This window comes from Marmota flaviventris, chromosome 9 (genome assembly GCF_047511675.1).
Source record: "Marmota flaviventris isolate mMarFla1 chromosome 9, mMarFla1.hap1, whole genome shotgun sequence".
Classification (NCBI taxonomy): domain Eukaryota; kingdom Metazoa; phylum Chordata; class Mammalia; order Rodentia; family Sciuridae; genus Marmota; species Marmota flaviventris.
In genome coordinates, this window is record NC_092506.1 from 62,279,261 (window position 1) to 62,297,570 (window position 18,310).

Below are 18,310 nucleotides of genomic sequence, written 5' to 3' on the forward strand. Positions count from 1 at the left end.
TTGGTTAGAGTATTCTTTGATTAAAGGATGTCATATTGCAAGAATCCTTGACAAAAAGTTGACCAAGCCTTTTATTAGTGTACTGCCTTTATCAGTCAGCTACCTTGAAATGCCAACATACTTGGGAAAATTATTATAAATGACCATTAGCAAGTCTCATATCACCTGAATTTAACATCTGGTTGTAGGCATACTTTCCTACTACACTACCAGCCGAAAGACATGAACATGACTAGTCAAAACACATGGGGCATCATAAAACAACTATGTGATGATGGCCAATCTATGATCAGGTTGTCAGTTTTAAGTGTTAGGTGGGAATGGGCACTGCAGTTCTGACCCATCCCTACACATTTATGGATATACCATAATTTACTTTACCAATTTCTCTAGTAACTATAAATGTCAGTAATCTAACAGGTTTTTCTTAAAGTTCTTATAGGTAGTAGGGGCTGGGGTTGTGGTTCAGTGGTAGAGCACTCGCCTCACATGTGTGGGACCCTGGGTTCGATCCTCAGCACCACATAAAAATAAATAAGTGGGAAAAAAAAGTTCTTATAGGTAGCAAGTTCACTTTTAGACTTGTTTAGACCCTAGACTTGGGGGCAGGTGCTAAATTTCCTCACATCTCTTTATGTACTCTCCTGCTTACCCTGTTCCTTGTCCCATTGCTAATTGAGAATATTGAGATTTGATTTTCTTCTAAAAATTAATGCTCTCTTGCTTTTCAGTTGTATCATATTGTTAGTCTGTCCTCTAGGGGACCATTTACATAAAAACAAAATGGCATCTCAGTGATTCTAAATTGCAGTGCAGCACTCTGCAGTGAAAGGACTTCTAAACCAAGGGAGGGTTCTAGTTTTGTGGGCTGGGCAAGAATTAGAATGAGAATTTCCTGTGGTCTTAATGTTTTCTTTGAGAGGCTTTAATTACTTGGGTGTAGCTTCACTGACAGATTTCATCTTTTCCTCTTTGTTTAGAAAAGCATTCATATTTCATGTCCAAAGGAAAATACATCTTCTAAGTTTTTGGCACCATATACTACTTTTTCCAGAATTCATACAAAGAGTGTAAGTATTTTGATAAATAAAAAGTGTAATAGCATGCTAATTCTTTTACTTTATCTGCTTTTCTAGTGCTGTAAAGATATTCATAATTAATGAGTCATTCATTTGCTCTACATTGTAAAATGATACAGCTGATGAAGTATGATGTGTGGCAAAACTGGTGTGAGGGTCCGGAGTATGTATACAGACAGGCTCACTGGTAATCTTAGAGATTGTCTGAAATTTTTTAAAATATATTTTAGCAGAGTCACTTATCAGCTTTTGGATAATGATATAATAACCGATGCTTGCATAATTTGGCACTTCTCATATTTCATTACCTTGTCTACTAGACAGGAACATTTTCTCAATATTCTAAATATACCTCATTGAGGAATAATTTTCAGATGTTTTTTGTAATAAAGCCCTTTCTACTTTTTTTTTTAGCTTTTTTAAAGCAGAAGTGAAAAAGTGGTGGATAAGTCTCCTTTTTACTGTGTGGTACATTTTTTTTTAAAGCTATTTTTTGTTGGGTGCAGTGGCATATAACATAATCCCAACTACTTGGGAGACTAAGGCAGGAGATTTGCAGGTTTGAGGCCAGGCTGGGCAATTTGGTGATACCCTGTCTCAAAAACCAAATAAGAAATGGCTGACATCCATTGAGTGGTTTACCTACCATTGCATGAGCCCCGGGTTCAATCCCTAGTACTGCAAAATCAAATAAGTTACTTTTTACTCTTGTTGCAAAGCAAATAAATATTTATAGTGATAAAATTAGGAAATAGAAAGTAAAAAATTACTCCTGTTTTTATATTCTAAAAGATAATTGTTGTGAACTTTTATAGCCTTTATTGATAATAATAATAATAGCAATGATAACTAATATTTATTTATTGCTTTCTATGAGTTAGCTCCATGTTGAACTTTACATATTATTATTTTACTTTATTCTCTCAGTCTTTGGGAAACTCTTATGTAGGCAAGTTTATAACTTGCTTTTTATTACTTAATATGTACATTATTCTCAATCATCTTTCCTAGTGTTCTTGTAGGAGATGCATAGTATTACATTGTATGACTTTGTTATAATTTATTTTTCTAGTCTTACATTACCAAACATACAGGTGTTTCCATTTTCTTCATTTGTGTTATGAACATAGGATGTATATCTCCATTTATACCTTGATAGAAGTATCTTTGCTTGAATCCTTCTGGTGTATGTTGGAAGATTATCTTTTGTATAAGTGGGTTCCTAAGAATTAGGAGAAATATCCTAAAAAAATAAATCATGAAAGATGGAAACTTTATAGGGAAAACCTTTTAGTTATAGTAGAACACTAGAGATGATTACAGGAAGTAAAGGATATTTATTTCAGCCTTGTGGGGAGGTTGGTGATAAAAACAGCCTTCATATCAAACACAGGTCCTTGCTGTTGGGAAGCATAGTCTTGAAGAAGATTTGGAAGACCATGAAAAAAGGAGATTTATAACATGTTTCAAGGAAATAAGAGCATTTCATTATTTGTATTATAAATTGTTTTGTCTTTTGAACAGATAACATGCCTGGACATTTCCAGTGGCGGCGGCCTTGGTGTGTCTTCTAGTTCTGATGGTAGCATGAAGATCTGGCAGGCTTCCAATGGAGAACTCAGAGTAAAGGATTTGGATACACTTTTAGAATCTTATACAAGGTTTCAGAAACCTTGGATTGGGTCATGAAAGGAAGAATGGCCCATTGAAAATATGTAGGACCACTGTACTTAAGTTGATCTCTGGTCTCATGTTTGTTAATTGGTACTATCCTCAAGCTTAGTGATTTACCAGACCTGGACAGAGTGGGACTGTAGCATTTGAGTCAGACCAGTGAGTGTCTTAGGTGGGTGGGCCCTTGGTTTGAACTGCCTTCAGTGACCAGTTTCTAACGCAGAGTAGCTAGGCTATTAGGGTAAGTATGGCTAAGCTTCAGCCTATACAAATGATCTTAAGGAGAGATGTGGAAGAGTTCTGAGTGTCCTCAACTCATACTTAGAACTAGAACTAGGGATGGCTGTGAGACCCTAGAATTTAGTGCTATAACATCTGTAGCTCAGTCCCAGGAAAAGAAGCCAACCAGCTCTTAGAATACTACTTGGTAGACAAATTATCTAAAAAGTCCTCTGGGCAGCCTTTTTATTTTATTTTTTTTAACTTTATTTTATTTATTTAATTTTATGTGGTGCTGAGGATTGAACCCAGGGCCTTGCACATGTGAGGCAAGCGCTCTACCGCTGAGCCATAACCCCAGCCCCTGGGCAGCCTTTTTAAAAATGTTGTATGAGGGGTTGGCTGGGGTTATTGCTCAGTAGAGCACTTGCCTCGTACATGTGAGGCACTGGGTTTGATCCTCAGCACCACATAAAAATAAATAAAGATATTGTGTCCATCTTTAAAAAAAAAATGTAGTATGAATTCCAGACATACTGGCACATGCCTGTGATCCCAGTTTCTTAGGAGGCTGAGGCAGGAGGATTGAGTTAGCCTAGAAAATTTAATGAGATCTTGTCTCAAAAAAAAAAAAAAAAGTAATAAATCTAGTATGAGCTGAGGAGCAATATTGGCCAAATTATATTGTTATATTGTGTGCATGTACAAATATGAAACAACAAATCCCCTCAATATGTACAACTAATGCACCAATAGAAACATAAAAAAAAATCTAGAGCAAGGGTATAGCATATATATATTTCACATAAGGGACCAAAGATATGGGGCAGGGGGAATGAAAGAACATCAAGGGATGGACAAAAGAACTAGCATGGCACTTTCTTTTGTTTTTCCAGAGAGGATTGGAAGGACATGTGTTTGATGTGAATTGTTGCAGGTTTTTCCCATCAGGCCTTGTGGTTCTGAGTGGGGGAATGGATGCTCAGCTGAAGATCTGGTCAGCTGAAGATGCTAGTTGTGTGGTGACCTTCAAAGGGCACAAAGGAGGTATGAAAAGCTTTCTCTAATGATCCCCACAGAGGAATTACAAGAGAGGAACAGGAGCTGTTCACAAATGTACAAATAATTCATCCAACTGGTCATTTGGATGTGCTGCTATTTCCCCAAGGACTAGAGATTTTTTTGATAGTCAGTCTTGTTATTGCTATCTAGAATGAACAGTCTTCCACAGATAGTTGTTTTCCACAATCAATAGGGGGAAAAAAATCCTCCCAGGAGATTTTCTGCTTGTGTGCTGAGAGAGATGAAAAGAGGAAGAATCCACATCTTATTAGTCCTTTGAGGTGACAGTAAAAGCTGGGTGGCAAATGGCTACATCATCAGATAGCAACATTAGAGCTCAATATTGAGTGTCAATATCCATGAATTTAAGTTATTCTTCATATTTTAAAGATAAAAATAGGTTAGCCTATAATATAATATCAGATTACAGAGATTGTAAGACTCTTTCTTATTAAAAATTGAAATTGATTAGTTGGTATGTTGAAAAAGATATAGAATTTAGAGATGTAATCCTTAATTAGAACATTAAGAGGGTAATAAAGTCGGGTGCAGTGGCACACTCCTGTAATCCCAGCGAGCAGCTCAGGAGGCTGAGACAGGATGATCTCGAGTTCAAAGCCAGCCTCAGCAATGGCAAGGCCCTAAGCAGCTCATTATAAGTTTGGATATTTCAAAAAATGTTATAACATTCTCAGTTCCTTACTTTGAATCCCTCCCTGGGAACCATAATAACATTTTCTGTGCTGGGTATGGTGGCACGTACCTATAATCCTAGTGACTCAGGATGTTGAACCAGGGGGATTGCAAGTTCAAGGCCGGCCTCAGCAACTTAGCAGGGCCCTAAGCAACTTGGTGAGACCCTGTCTTAAAATAAAAAATAATGGGGCTGGGGTTGTGGCTCAGTGGTGGAGCGCTTGCCTGGCTTGTGTGAGGCACTGGGTTTAATCCTCAGCACCATATAAAAATAAATAATAAAATGAAGTTATTGTGTCCATCTACAACCCCCAAAAAATTTTTTAAAAAATCTCACTTCTTGAAAAAATAAATAAAAATAATAAGGGCTAGGGGTGTGGCTCATTTTTAAGTATCCCTCATTTTAAGGGTTCACTCCTTCCTATAAATAAATAAATAGGAAGAAAGGGTGGGGATGTAGCTTAGTAATAAAGCACTCCTGGGTTCACTCCCCAGTACCACTTAAAAATTAATAAATAAAAATAGCATTTTCTGTACCACTTATTTGGGAACTAATTATGTATTGTCCTCTACTTATAGTATTTGTACCTGTGTTTTTGCTTTGTGAACCTCACTACATTGTAGCTTATAGGCAGACATCAGGTTTTAAGTCTTAATATAATTTTTTTAATATATATATTTTTAGTTGTAGTTGGACACGATATTTATTTTACTTATTTACTTTATTTTTATGTGGTGCTCAGGATCAAACCCAGGACCTTGCACATACTAGGCGAGTACTCTACCACTGAGCCACAGTGGTAAAACCCGGCCCTGAGTTTTAATATTCTCTGTGATGGTTTGTCAGATTACATGGAGATGATCTTAGAAACACACGTTAACCTTATCAAATAAGTGATTTACTTCTATAACTCTAAGTAAATGGGTACACAGAGATGGAATAAAAACAATATTTGGCACCTTCCTCACATTACTAAAGAACACGGTGGTGCACACTGTAATCCTAGCTACTTTTTAGGCTGCGGCAGGAGGATCATAAGTTTAAGGCCAGCCGGGGCCAGCCTAGGCAACAGTGAGACCTTGCCTCAAAAAAAAATTTTTTTTTTTAAATGGGCAAGGCCCTGTGTTCAATCCCTAGTACTTCTGGGGGAAGGGGGGGAATATATATACACATACATAATTGTTCTTCCTATTGTGTATTTTAATATGGATAATCAAAGGATTAGCATGTTCTTTACTTAACTGACAATCAGAGGTAAGATTTCTGTATATATTCTGAATCTTTCAAATACAAAGATAAACTAAAAGTAGTTCAGTGTTTCTAATATATGAGTTTAATAAGTAGCTCTAAAATGTATTTTAATCAGTTTGAAGTTAAATTGTCCAGGTTGTTTAATTAAAATTGGTTCATTTGGAGGTATATATTTATACTACTGATTTTTGTAATAAGCATTATACTGTATCATTCATAATTTATGAAACAATGAGACCAAATTAAATCTCATTTCATTTGACTAGTTATTGAATTTGTTCACCAGGGTAGTGGATGTGCTTACATTTGTAGAATAATTTTAAGAATTCAGGTTACATTGTCAGCACTTTGACCATTATTATCAAACTCTTAGAAATGGTGTATTTTTTTTAAACAAGCACTCAGTTTTTCTTTTTTTTAATATTTATTTTTTAGTTTTAGGTGGACACAATGTCTTTATTTTACGTTTATGTGGTGCTGAGGATCAAACCCAGTGCCTCGTGCGTACAAGCGAGCACTCTACCACTGAGCCGCAACCCCAGCCCCAGAAATGATGTATGTTGACTCCAAGCAAAAACATGTATTTTCATTGTTCCCTAGAAACATTTAAAACGGCTTAATCTGGGGCTGGGGTAGTGCCTCAGTGGTGGAGTGCTTGCCTGGCATGTGTGGGGGTCCTGGGTTCGATCCTCAGCACCACATAAAAATAAATAAATAAAATAAAGGTATTGTGTCCAACTACAATAAAAAAAATAAAAATTAAAAAAGCTTAATATGATAGTAAAACTAAATCATTTTAATAGAGTGAACTTGTTAAAAATATACATATAGAAATATGAAATTTGCTCTGTGTCTATAGATATTTTAGTTGTGGTTTTGTGTAATGTTATATGTGAACTTGCTGGGATGCTTACATGTAATTCAGTGAAATCTTTTCTTGAAGGCAAATGTCTGTTTGCCTTGATTTATATTCTGAAGACTTGTATTTATTTGGTTTGATATATAAAGCCTTTTGTAACTTCCAGTAGGTCTTAGCTAGTCTGCTTCTCTCACAAAGGCATTCTTGAAATTGCTACTTTCATAGCTTCTTTCTGAAATAATTTCTCAGAGGTTCCCATTCTTTAGGGTTCCTCTTTCCTTTTATTCTTGTCATCTAAGTATGAAGAAACCCACACTAGGTGCCATTATATTGTGAGTGACATTTTATTAGAGGATGGTAATTTTCCATGCTACTTTTATAGGAAGAAAAACTTTTCTGGATGGCACATCTTTGCTGAGTGTTACTTGAGACTTGTACACAGTTAATACTGTTCACAGCTCCTTAGCTACAACTGTAGCTTCCCTGCCTGGGGTATATACATTTCAGAATTGTTTTTTCAAAAAGCTTGTATCACTTTTGTGGAATTCAGTAACATTTTAAAATAGTGGGAACTTTACAATGAAGACAGAAGCAGATCTTTGATTGTTTATTGTGTAGGCCCAGCAATACACACCTGTAATCCCAGTGGATCTGGAAGCTGAGACAGGAAGATTGAGAGTTCAAAGCCAGCCTTGGCAACTTAGCAAGGGCCTGAGCAACTCAGAGCGACCTTATCTCTAAATAAAATACAAAATAGTGCTGGGGATATGGCTCAGTGGTTAAACACTTGCATTCAATTCCCTGTACCCCCCCCCCCGCCAAAATAAAAGAGAGAGAGAGAGAGACCCCCTTCCTGATGGTGTTTCTTAAAAGCCCTAAGATCCTTTTTCCAGCAGGATCTTTTAACATAATGATTTGCAAACTGAACTCCCCAAGATGTCCACTTAAATTTTCTTCAAAATAAAAAAAAAGGGGGGGGGTGTGTTGAAGCCAAAATAAAAAACTTAAAAAACCACTTCTGTAAAACTCTACTAAATATTAAGTCCAGAGCTTGGTTTTGTTGTCTGTCTCTCACTACTAATCTTTGCACCATTGGGAAGCAGGGATCTATTTTTGTTTTCTGGCACTTAAAAACGCCCAGAATGTGGAACATGAATGTTCATGTTCAATATATGTTCATAAAAGGATGAAGTCATTTATGCAGCCCCATCTTCTCTCCCTTTATAGTTGCTTTACCCCCTTCTCCATCTTAGCTACTTTTTTTCTCTTGCCAGGTATCCTTGATACAGCCATCGTTGATCGAGGGAGGAATGTGGTGTCTGGTTCTCGAGATGGAACAGCACGACTTTGGGATTGTGGACGCTCAGCCTGCTTGGGAGTCATTGCAGACTGTGGTTCATCCATTAACGGAGTAGCAGTGGGTGCTGCTGACAACTCCATAAACCTTGGCTCCCCAGAGCAGACACCTAGTGAGTCAATAATGATACATGAGTTTGTTTTGTTTTCTTAAGCCCCCAGCAATGTTTGCATTAGTGTCTTTTTTTTTCCCCTCATCCCTTTCTGTTCTGTAGCTGTATTACTATTTTCACTATAAGATTAATATTTATCTGTGTTTCTAGTATAATTCTGTTGCTTTGGAATCTACAAAGAAAGTATATGCTATAATCATTGTATTTGAGTAAGTACAATGTTAATTAGTAGATAAAATTAATCTATAAAATAATGTTTTGACTAAAATAGTTATTCTTTTTTTAAAATATTTTTTTAGTTGTATATGGACATAGTACCTTTATTTTACTTGTTCATTTTTATGTGGTGCTGAGGATTGAACCCAGTGACTCACAGATGCAAGGCAAGCGCTCTACCACTGAGCCACAACCCCAGCCCCCCAAATTAGTCATTCTTAATGCAAATATAATAAGTTCAGAGGAAAACTATACATAAACAGTTATTTATTAAACAAATAATTGAATATTCCAGACACTAGATTATAATGGAGAGCAAAGAAATAGATAATATATATATAAGAAACAAAAAAAATAAGTGCATGATTGGGCAAAGGGTGTAGCTCAGTGGTAGAGTACTTGGCTAGCATGCACAAAGCCCTGCTTAGCTAGCATGCACAAGGCCCTGCATTCAATCCCCAGCAGTATGCCAAACAAACAAAACCTTCACAGATGAATTCCAGATGAATAGATTAGAATGGGTAAGGGTAGGAGAACAGGAGCTGTGGCTATGGGTAGATGTAGAGGCAGTTGGCATTATGGCATGGAGGTGAGATTGATTGTTATATAAAAAGATACACTTGGACTAGAAGCTTGAATTCAGAGTAAGGTTGAATAACTGTTAAGACAGAATAGTATAGTCCCAGGAAGGCAACTTTCATTTTTATTTTCCCATGATAATACTAATAATTGCTCCTCTGTTCCATAGGACCACTTTTCCTGTCATCATCTTAGCATCTCACATTTTAAAAAGACATTTTTAGAGTAGTTTTAGATTCACAACACAATTTAACAGATAGTATAGAGTTGTCATATACCCTCTGCCCCACCTCCTCACCCCCAGATTGCCTTCCTTGCTGTCAATATCCTACACAAAAGTAGTACATTTGTTTCAATGGATAAAACTACATTGGCACATCATTATCACCTAAGATCTATCTATAATTTACATTAGGGTTCACTCCTGGTGTACTTTCTGTGGGTTTTGACAAATGTATGATCACATGTATCTGTTTTAGTTAGCTTTTACATTGCTGTGACCAGAATACCTGAGAAGAACAACTTAGAGGGGGAAAAGTTTATTTGAAGCTCACAGTTTCAGAGGTTACAATCCATAGATGGATGACTCCATTGTTCTGGACCAAAGGTTGGGCAGCACAACAAAGGGGAAGGGCCAGAAGGAAGACACGCCCTTCCAGGGCATAACCTCAGTGACCCAACCTCCTCCACCCACACCCCACTTATCTTCAGTTACCACCCAGTCAGGCCATTTAAACTAGGATGGACTGATTCTATTAAAGTTCTAATAATTTAATCATTTTACCTCTGAATATTCCTGCAGAAATACAAGAGCTTTGGGGGGCCATTTCATATCCACTCCGTAATACTATCATTATAGTATCATACAGAATAGTTTTAGTGTCCTAAAAATCCTCCATGGTCCATCTATTCATCATTTCCTCCCCTGACTCCTTATAACCACAGATCTTTTTACTGTTTGTGTAATTTTGCCTTTTTCAGAATGTCATAGTTGGAATCATTTAGATTTAGCCTTTTCAGATTGATTTCTTCTACTTAATAATATACACTTAAAATTCCTCTATGTCTTTTCATGGCTTGATAGCTTATTATCCCTCTTTTTTTGGTACTCGGGATCAAACTCAGGGATACTTTACTATGAGCTACATCCCCAGACATTCTCTTATTTTTTATTTTGAGTCAGGGTCTCTCTTAAGCTGCCAAGACTGGGCTCAGACTTGTAATCCTCCTGCCTCCTCCTGAGTAGCTGGGATTAAAGGCATGTGCCACTGTGCCTGGCTCCATTCATTTCTCTATAGTATTCAATGATATTCTGTTGTCTGGATATAATACAGTTTATCCACTCACCTACCAAAGGACATCTTGGTTGCTTCCAAGTGTTGGCAATTATGATTAAAGTTGATAAAAGCATCCATATATAGGTTTTCAATTCATTTGGATTAATTTTGCCCCTTGCTTTTAGACACACTGTAGGTGCTCCCCCACCTCTCTAAAACATCCCATATAGATGCACCATGGTAAAACTATTACTGACCATTAGGTGTTCCCTGACCCCTCTTTGGAGATTAATGGATTAATAGGGAGTATTTATTTCCTATGCACATTACATGTACAATTAATGGTTAATGAAATAATTTTCCACAGTATTTTTAATTTGTTAAATATTAATATAATACACATACTTGAAACCTAGGAATTTTTTGGGGGGTGGGGTACCAGGGCATTTGACCCCTGAACTACATCCCCAACCCTATTTTATATTTTATTTAGAGACAGGGTCTCACTGAGTTGCTTAGCACCTAGCTTTTGCTGAGGCTGGCTTTGAACTCACTATCATCTTGCCTCAGCCTCCTGAGGTGCTGGGATTACAGGAGTGCTGGGATTACCATGTGCCATCAAGCCTGGCCTCAAACCTAGGATTTCATAGACATATGATTATTTAAAATACAGGGTTGTTTTCAAAGATTAGTTGATGATTAAAGTAATTTAAATGAATATATTCTTGTTTTCTCTCCTTCTTCATTACTTATTTACTCTTGAGTCCATTCTAGGATGGTTTATGCCCCAACTACTTGACTGAAATGATTCTTGTCAAGGTCTTCAGTGACCTCCATATTGCCTAATCCAGTCTGACTTCTCTGTGCTTGTCTTTCTGAATTCAGCAGTATTAAATATAGTTAAACCTCTTCTAAGCACTTCTTTCTTTGCTTTATGATACCACTCTTAAGTTTTCTTTCCTATCTCATTGACTGTTTCTTCTTAATCTCCTTTTTAGTCTCCTCTCTTCTACTTTTAAACATCATCAGGCCTCACTCTTAAGTACTAGGTGCTCAGCTCTGAGTACAATATCACCCTAGGCAAGCTCATCAATTCCATAACTTTCAGACCCCTGCAGTCCTCCCCTGCCTCATGTCACACCAGCCTTTGTGAAGCCTAATGTGTTCTCACCACCCACCTTCTCCAGCATAGTGAACTACCTCAGCTTCCTAGCCTTAGCTGCCTTCTCCCTTAACCTGGAATATACTTCCCAAAGCTCTTTATATGACTGGTTTCTGGCTACCATACAGGTCCAATTAAAAGTGACCTCCACAGAACCTTTGTAAAGTTGAACTTTAAACTTAAAGTTACCTTCCCCTACCCAACCTCCCATCATCTAGTTATGTTTGGTAACATTTTCCTGTTTTGGTTCCTTTGTAGAATTTACCATTCTGAAAGTATCTTATTTTATTTTATTTTTTTTTAGTTGTTGATGGGCCTTTATTTTATTTCTTTATTTATATGTGGTGCTGAGAATCAAACCCAGTGCCTCACACTTGCAAGGCACGTGCTCTACCACTGAGCCACAATCTCAGCCCCAAATATCTTATTTTTTTTCCTCGTATGGGTTCATTCCATTGGAATCCTCAAAAGGAAGGACCTTGTTTTTCTGTTCATCACCACTGTAGACCCTCAATGAATATTTGTTGAGTGAATGGATATATTTCATTTCCTTCAGACTAAAATCTTAGAAGGCAGAAGACTATTTTGTCCTACATTATATCCCTACTCTTGGTGTGGTGTTTTAGTACATTACAAACAACTTAAGCTTTTTAAAGTTGGGTTTGTCCAGGTATCTTTTATATATAGTAAAAACCACTCTTTAATACACAGCTTTTTAATTTAAGTTTTATAATTTTTTTCTTTTTTGGTACTAGGGATTGAACCCAAGGGTTTAACACTGAGCCACATCCCCAGCCCTTTTTATTTTTTATTTTGAGACAAGGTCTTGCTAAGTTGCTTACTTAGGGCCTTGCTGAAGCTGGCTTTGAATTTGCGATCCTCCTGCCTCAGCTTCCTGAGCCGCTAGGATTATATGCATGCACTACCATGCCTGGCTAGTTTTATAAATTTTGACAGGGGATGTACCATTGTATAAAAAATACAACAGTGAGAAATAGAACATGACTTTTTAAAGAATTAATGAATCCCTGACAAATGGAACATGACTTTTTAAAGAATTAATGAATTCTGCTGGTAACTGGCCATTGTGTCTGTTGTGTGGGCACTGCCAGCTCATCTGCCTGGTTGTCATTAACATGGCTCCTCTTTCATGCAGGTGAACGAGAGGTTGGAACAGAGGCAAAAATGCTACTATTGGCCCGGGAAGATAAGAAGCTGCAGTGCTTGGGATTACAGAGCAGGCAGCCGGCAAGTTGTTCCCATGTTTTCCTATAAGACCTCTGAACTCTGAGTTCACTCTGACTCTTGGCAAGCTATTTTAGAGATATTTTCTATTCATTCCTTATGGTCACATTTTGAGGAGGCTGCATGTGTGAGCGATTAAGAGCATGGGACTTGGAATAGGGCCAACATTTAAATCCTAGATATTCCATTTAATGGCATATGACACTAGACAGTTTCTGTAACTTCTGAGCCTGTTTCCTTATCACTAAACTGGGCATAATAGGATTTACCTCATAGGGTTATGTGATCAGGATGAAATGCTTTATGCTTTGTGACCTTTTTATAGTTACTTTTCCTCTCTGAGCCTTACCATGTTGTATGTAAAATGATAAGGTTGGATAGATCCTCTTTATGGGTCCTTCTGTTTTTAAGATAACATAGAGAAATTCTTATTAAAGGGCTCATACATTCAGGATTCTTCATCAACTAATGACAAGAAAATATTTGAAAGAATTAGGTGATTTTTCTTCTTTCATCCTGTGAGGTTTTGTTGGGCAAATTGTACTCTTCGCTAAACTCAGTCTTCCCTAAGATTAGATAGATTTTTAAAATTTCCTTCTAGTTCCTGTCATCATTCAGACAATTTGACTGATTTGATTTGGCCAAAACCTTTGTATTTTCATTCCTATTGTTACTCCATTCTGCTAGTGATGTTTTCATTTTCAAAGTTTGTCCCAAGAGCATTACCATTTTTGTTACCTTTTATTTCTAAAGGAACATCAGTGTTTTTTTTGTTTATTTTTGAGGGGGAAGTGATCAGTTTGAGCTAACTGTATGGGATAAGTAAAAAATATAATTTTTTTTAGATGCATGAGAAGAACTGTGATTCATTAAGTTGTCACTTTATTTAAGTTTCTTTCTTCTTTTTTTTTTTTTTTTTTGGTGCTGGGGATTGAACCCCAGGAGTTTGCACATGCTAGGCAAGCACTCTTAAGAAAGGGTCTCAATAAGTTACTCAGGCTGGCCTTGAACCTGGGACTCTCCTGCCTCAGCCTCCTGAACAGCTAATTAAGTTTGTTTCTTTTTCTACAAAGTACCCCTTCAAAAGGTTGCTGGAAGTGATAGGAAGCAAAATTTAAATGTGGGAATTATAAATGTTTCTCAAATAGAGAGTTGTAATGGAAAGGGGTGGAAATTTTTGTAGTGAAAGAAAGAGTGTTGGTTAACAGTTTGAGAACTGTTATTTCAAAGTATGGTGTTATATATACTACTCAAGTCCTCAGCCAACCTCAGTTTCTGAAACCCTGGGACAGCTTCCTTCTTCAGCAATGGTGAATGCTTTGTTTCCCATTCAAGTCTACTTAAAGAGGGAAGAAAGAAGATATCTCTAAAAAATAAGAATTTTCCCCCCTTTTTGGTGTCTGTTTATTCCTAGAAACAAATTAATCTTCAAACAACATTTGTGTCTCCTGTATATTTCCAGGTGTTCCTCTTTATTGGCTCAGATGCCTTCAACTGCTGTACTTTTCTCTCTGGCTTCTTGCTATTGGCTGGGACACAAGATGGAAACATTTATCAGCTAGACGTGAGAAGTCCAACGTGAGTCATCCTTCCCTTTATGATGTAGATCTTCTACAGAGTGGAATTTTTTATTGGCTTTAACATTGGTTTATCCTAACATATAATAACTGTTGAATTAAGAGTATAGTTTTCCAGCTGGGCTTGGTGGCGCATGCCTGTAATTCCAGCAGCTCTGGAGGCTGAGGCAGGAGGATCATGAGTTCAGAGCCATCCTCAGCAAAGCTGCTAAGCAACTCAGTGAGACCATGTCTCTAAATAAAATATAAACTAGGGCTGGGGATGCAGCTCAGTGGTTGAGTGCCCCTGAGTTCAATCCCCAGTACCAAAGAAAAAAAAAGTTTGTTTTTCCATCATTAAAGTTCTTCTGGTGTGAATTATCTGATTGTTTTTATTATTCCTGGAATAATAGTAAAAGATTAATTTGATTCCTACTGTCATGATTATCCAACTATAATATTTGCTTTGAAAACTAAGCTTAAATAAGAACTAACATTTCATTTAAAATGATTTTCTATGGAGGAACTTTGGTAGGTCAAAGGGGAAGGAGGAAGGGAAAGGGAGGAGGCATGGGGGTAAGAAAGATGGTGGAATGAGATGGACATCATTACTCTACATGTATGAAGACATGAATGGTGTGACTCTACTTTGTGTACAACCAGAGAAACGAAAAACTGTGCTCCATATGTGTACTATGAATTGAAATGCATTCTGCTGTCATGTATAAAAAAGTTAGAAGAAATAAACTAATTAATTAAAAAAATGATTTTCTAGAACTTTTTTTTGGTACCAGGGATTGAACTCAGGGGCACTGAGCCACATCCCTATCCCTTTTTTATATTTTATTTAAAGACAAGGTCTCACTGAATTGCTTAGGGCCTTGCTAAGTTGCTGAGGCTGGCTTTGAATTTACAATCCTCCTGCCTCAGCCTCCAGAGCCACTGCGATTATAGGCGTGTGCTACTGCCTTAGAACCTTTAACTTTAAGGAACTCAATAATTTTCTCTAAGCAGTTAGACCCGGACTGGCCTAAGATTGAATGCTAATTTTTAATTCAAGTAAAGCTGGTTCTGTGTTTTGTTTAGTTTTATCATGATCTAAGACCAGCCTTATCCTGGGCTTACAGATATCTAAAGAGAATCATGTAAGCTCTCTGTTGCAGGACCTAACAATCTCTATTATTCTGGCCCTTCTTTCTTTTATTTCCTTCTTTTGTTTAACTAATATTTATTGAATGGCTTCTGTAGCCACCATTTTTATCTTTCATTTCAGTGTCCTGACAATTTTAATATTTTACAAATAGTTCTAATTCTATCTTTAAATAAAAAGATTAACACATTGTTAACATTGTTATTTTCAATCCATGTCAGTTCTCTCCTAAAAACTTGACATGTTGCCCAGCATGATGGCTCACACCTATAATCTCAGCAATTTGGAAGTTAGAGGCAGAAGGATTGCAAGTTGGAGGCCAGCCTCAGCAACTTAGCAAGGCCCTAAGCAACTTAGCAAGGACCTATCTCAAAAAAGAAAACAAAACAAAAAGCTGGGGATGTAGCTCAGTGGTAGAGCATCCGTGAGTTCAATCACTAGTACCAATAAAAATAAAACCTGAGATGTTGTTGGTGACTTATTTCATGTTTAGAGACACATTTAGATTTACTTCAAGGTGAATTTGAGTTACTTCAATCTTCCAGTTAAGGATCTTGCCAGGAAAGAGATCATTTGTCCTGTTTCCTTTTATGTGGTTAGTACTATATGTTGAATATAGTCAAGCAGTGCTTTCAAAGAAAAAGAGTGAAAGTAAAACTTCCCCTTTTACTTTAAATTCTAGGGTTCCGATACAAGTCATCCACAGATCAGGAGCACCAGTTCTATCCCTACTGAGTTTCAGAGATGGATTCATTGCTAGCCAAGGTAGGTCCAGTAGCCAATTAAGAGAGCTTGTTTCATCTTGTTCAGTTAATTAAACATAGTTGTAAGTGGCTCATCTATGTCCGAGATGGGGCATGGTCCTCCATGATTCTTTGGCATATTGTGCTTATGACATAGTTTTTATCACTCTGCTTTGTAATTGTCTGTATTTCCCCCTAGTCCAGGCTTCTTGCAATTGTAACAGTGCCTTATTCATCATTTTATTATCTCCATCAGTTAGTTTAATGCTCACTAAATAGTGGGAACTCAGTAAACATTGGTAGAGCAAATGTGTGGTCCTAAGTTGCAAAACACTGAGGATTCAGTCATCAGTCAATTATGTTCTCTTCCCTAAAGGAACTCACAGTTAGTGTGGCAGACACGTGAATCTGTGATTGTGAACTCAATAGTAGATGTCATTTTTCCTTGCTGAATGGGGTAATAATGGTGAGAAGATGATGAGATCATGGTTAGTTTCCCACTATAGCTTAAAGTGAGATTTTTGAGACAAAAGGAATGTGGACTTCAAACCAGGGTCATATTATGGCACATGAGCAGCTTATCTTGTCTCAGAGGCATCTCTGAAGCAAGAGCTTAATATCCCTGACAACCTGCAGATTGGCCACCCAGGAGGGCCTTGATAATTCTTCCCTCCCTGCCTTACCCTTAGGCCATTTTTTTCATTGAATATGAACATATATGTTGCAGGCAGTGGGTGGGTTAGAGGAGGGGTAGCAGGTGGAGAAGAGCTAACTCCTGGATTTTCTACTTTTTGTAGCTGTTTTCTGCTGGGAAGAAAGCAAAGCATGACTTCTGTCACTAACAGCTGAAGGCAAAGAGAGTAAAAGTATAACTATCTGTTTTCAGAGGATAAAACTAAAACCAATGGGAGAAAGTTATCAGACGTCACATCTCAGTTATAATAAGGAAGCACTTTATATTCCTTGAGAAGGAAGCTGCCATTGAGCACCCTGGCAGCACAGCTACTCTGCAGGGGAATTCTGTACTTGTTTAGAAGTTGGGCATATTACAATCTATGAGCTCTTTGGAATTCTTTAGTGATTAGTGAGGAGACCTCTCTCTCTCTCTCTTTTTTTTTTTCCTGGTACTAGGAATTGAACCTGAGGGTACTCTACCACTGAGCTATATTCCCAGCCCCTTTTCTAATTTTGTTTTGAGACAGGGTCTTATTAAGTTGCTGAGGCTGATTTTGAACTTGCAATCTTCCTTCTTCAGCCGCCTGAATAGGTGTGATTATAGGCATGTACCACCACACCCAGTTCCTGTACAAAGATATTCCTTTTTTTTTTTTTCCACCAGAGGCAACTACACGGCCTCTGCTCTGCTTTATTGACTTCAGAGCATATTTGGATACAGTTTTTTAAAAAAAGAAAAGAAACACACACACATACACAATGGAAACTGGGGATCCAGGCTGGTGTCATTTGACCCCAGAAGAATTCCCCAAAGTAGGTTTATACAAAATGCCAGAGGAAAAAAAATGGGGTAATGTGGTGCTGAGTCCAGGGGTTGGCAGTTGGCAGAGGAATAGTCAGTGACACTGCTGGTGGGTCATGCCTCTTTCTCGTAAGTGCAAGTGCACACTACACTGCCATGGGTGAGTGTCAAGATGAGTTTCCCATCATTTGGCTCCTGCACAAGTGTAGTCTCTTGCCCATCCCACTTCTGCACGTGGACAAGTTTTCCTCTATCCAGCGTCACAGTGGACTTGACCTTCCTGTCATCTGCTGTAGTCTCATCAAACTCCACCCCCAGTTAAAAACCAATCTCCAAGTTCTTGAAGGTGCTCTGTGTTTTTAAGATGATGGTGTCCCCATTCTTTTCAATGATTGTAGTGGGCTTGGTCATGCTGAACACTTGCCTGGTAGCAAAGCCCACACCAAGTGACTTCATGTAGTCATCGAAATTCTTGCTGTCCACTAGTTTCCAGGTGCCCACGAAGGCGTCCACCATGGTGAGGCTGGGCTAGGCTGAGAAGCAAGCTGCGAGAGATGGAAGGCTTGTAGAGTCCGGGACCAAAGATATTCCTTTATGC

General features: G+C 37.7%; 1 protein-coding gene and 1 pseudogene across 2 annotated transcripts in view; one reads left to right on the forward strand and one right to left on the reverse strand.

Annotated features, from left to right (window-relative positions):
- Paaf1 (proteasomal ATPase associated factor 1) overlaps window positions 1-18,310 on the forward strand; it is a 28,683-nt gene that overhangs the window by 7,108 nt on the left and 3,265 nt on the right. For both annotated transcript variants that reach the window (XM_027942724.3, XM_027942723.2), the window contains 7 exons: window positions 981-1,070; window positions 2,604-2,702; window positions 3,869-4,019; window positions 8,113-8,307; window positions 12,698-12,789; window positions 14,249-14,364; window positions 16,175-16,257. In XM_027942724.3, coding sequence (XP_027798525.1) covers window positions 981-1,070; window positions 2,604-2,702; window positions 3,869-4,019; window positions 8,113-8,307; window positions 12,698-12,789; window positions 14,249-14,364; window positions 16,175-16,257 — 826 coding nt within the window. The remainder of the gene's footprint in view (window positions 1-980; window positions 1,071-2,603; window positions 2,703-3,868; window positions 4,020-8,112; window positions 8,308-12,697; window positions 12,790-14,248; window positions 14,365-16,174; window positions 16,258-18,310) is intronic.
- Window positions 17,796-18,281, reverse strand: LOC114098481 (fatty acid-binding protein, heart-like; annotated as a pseudogene).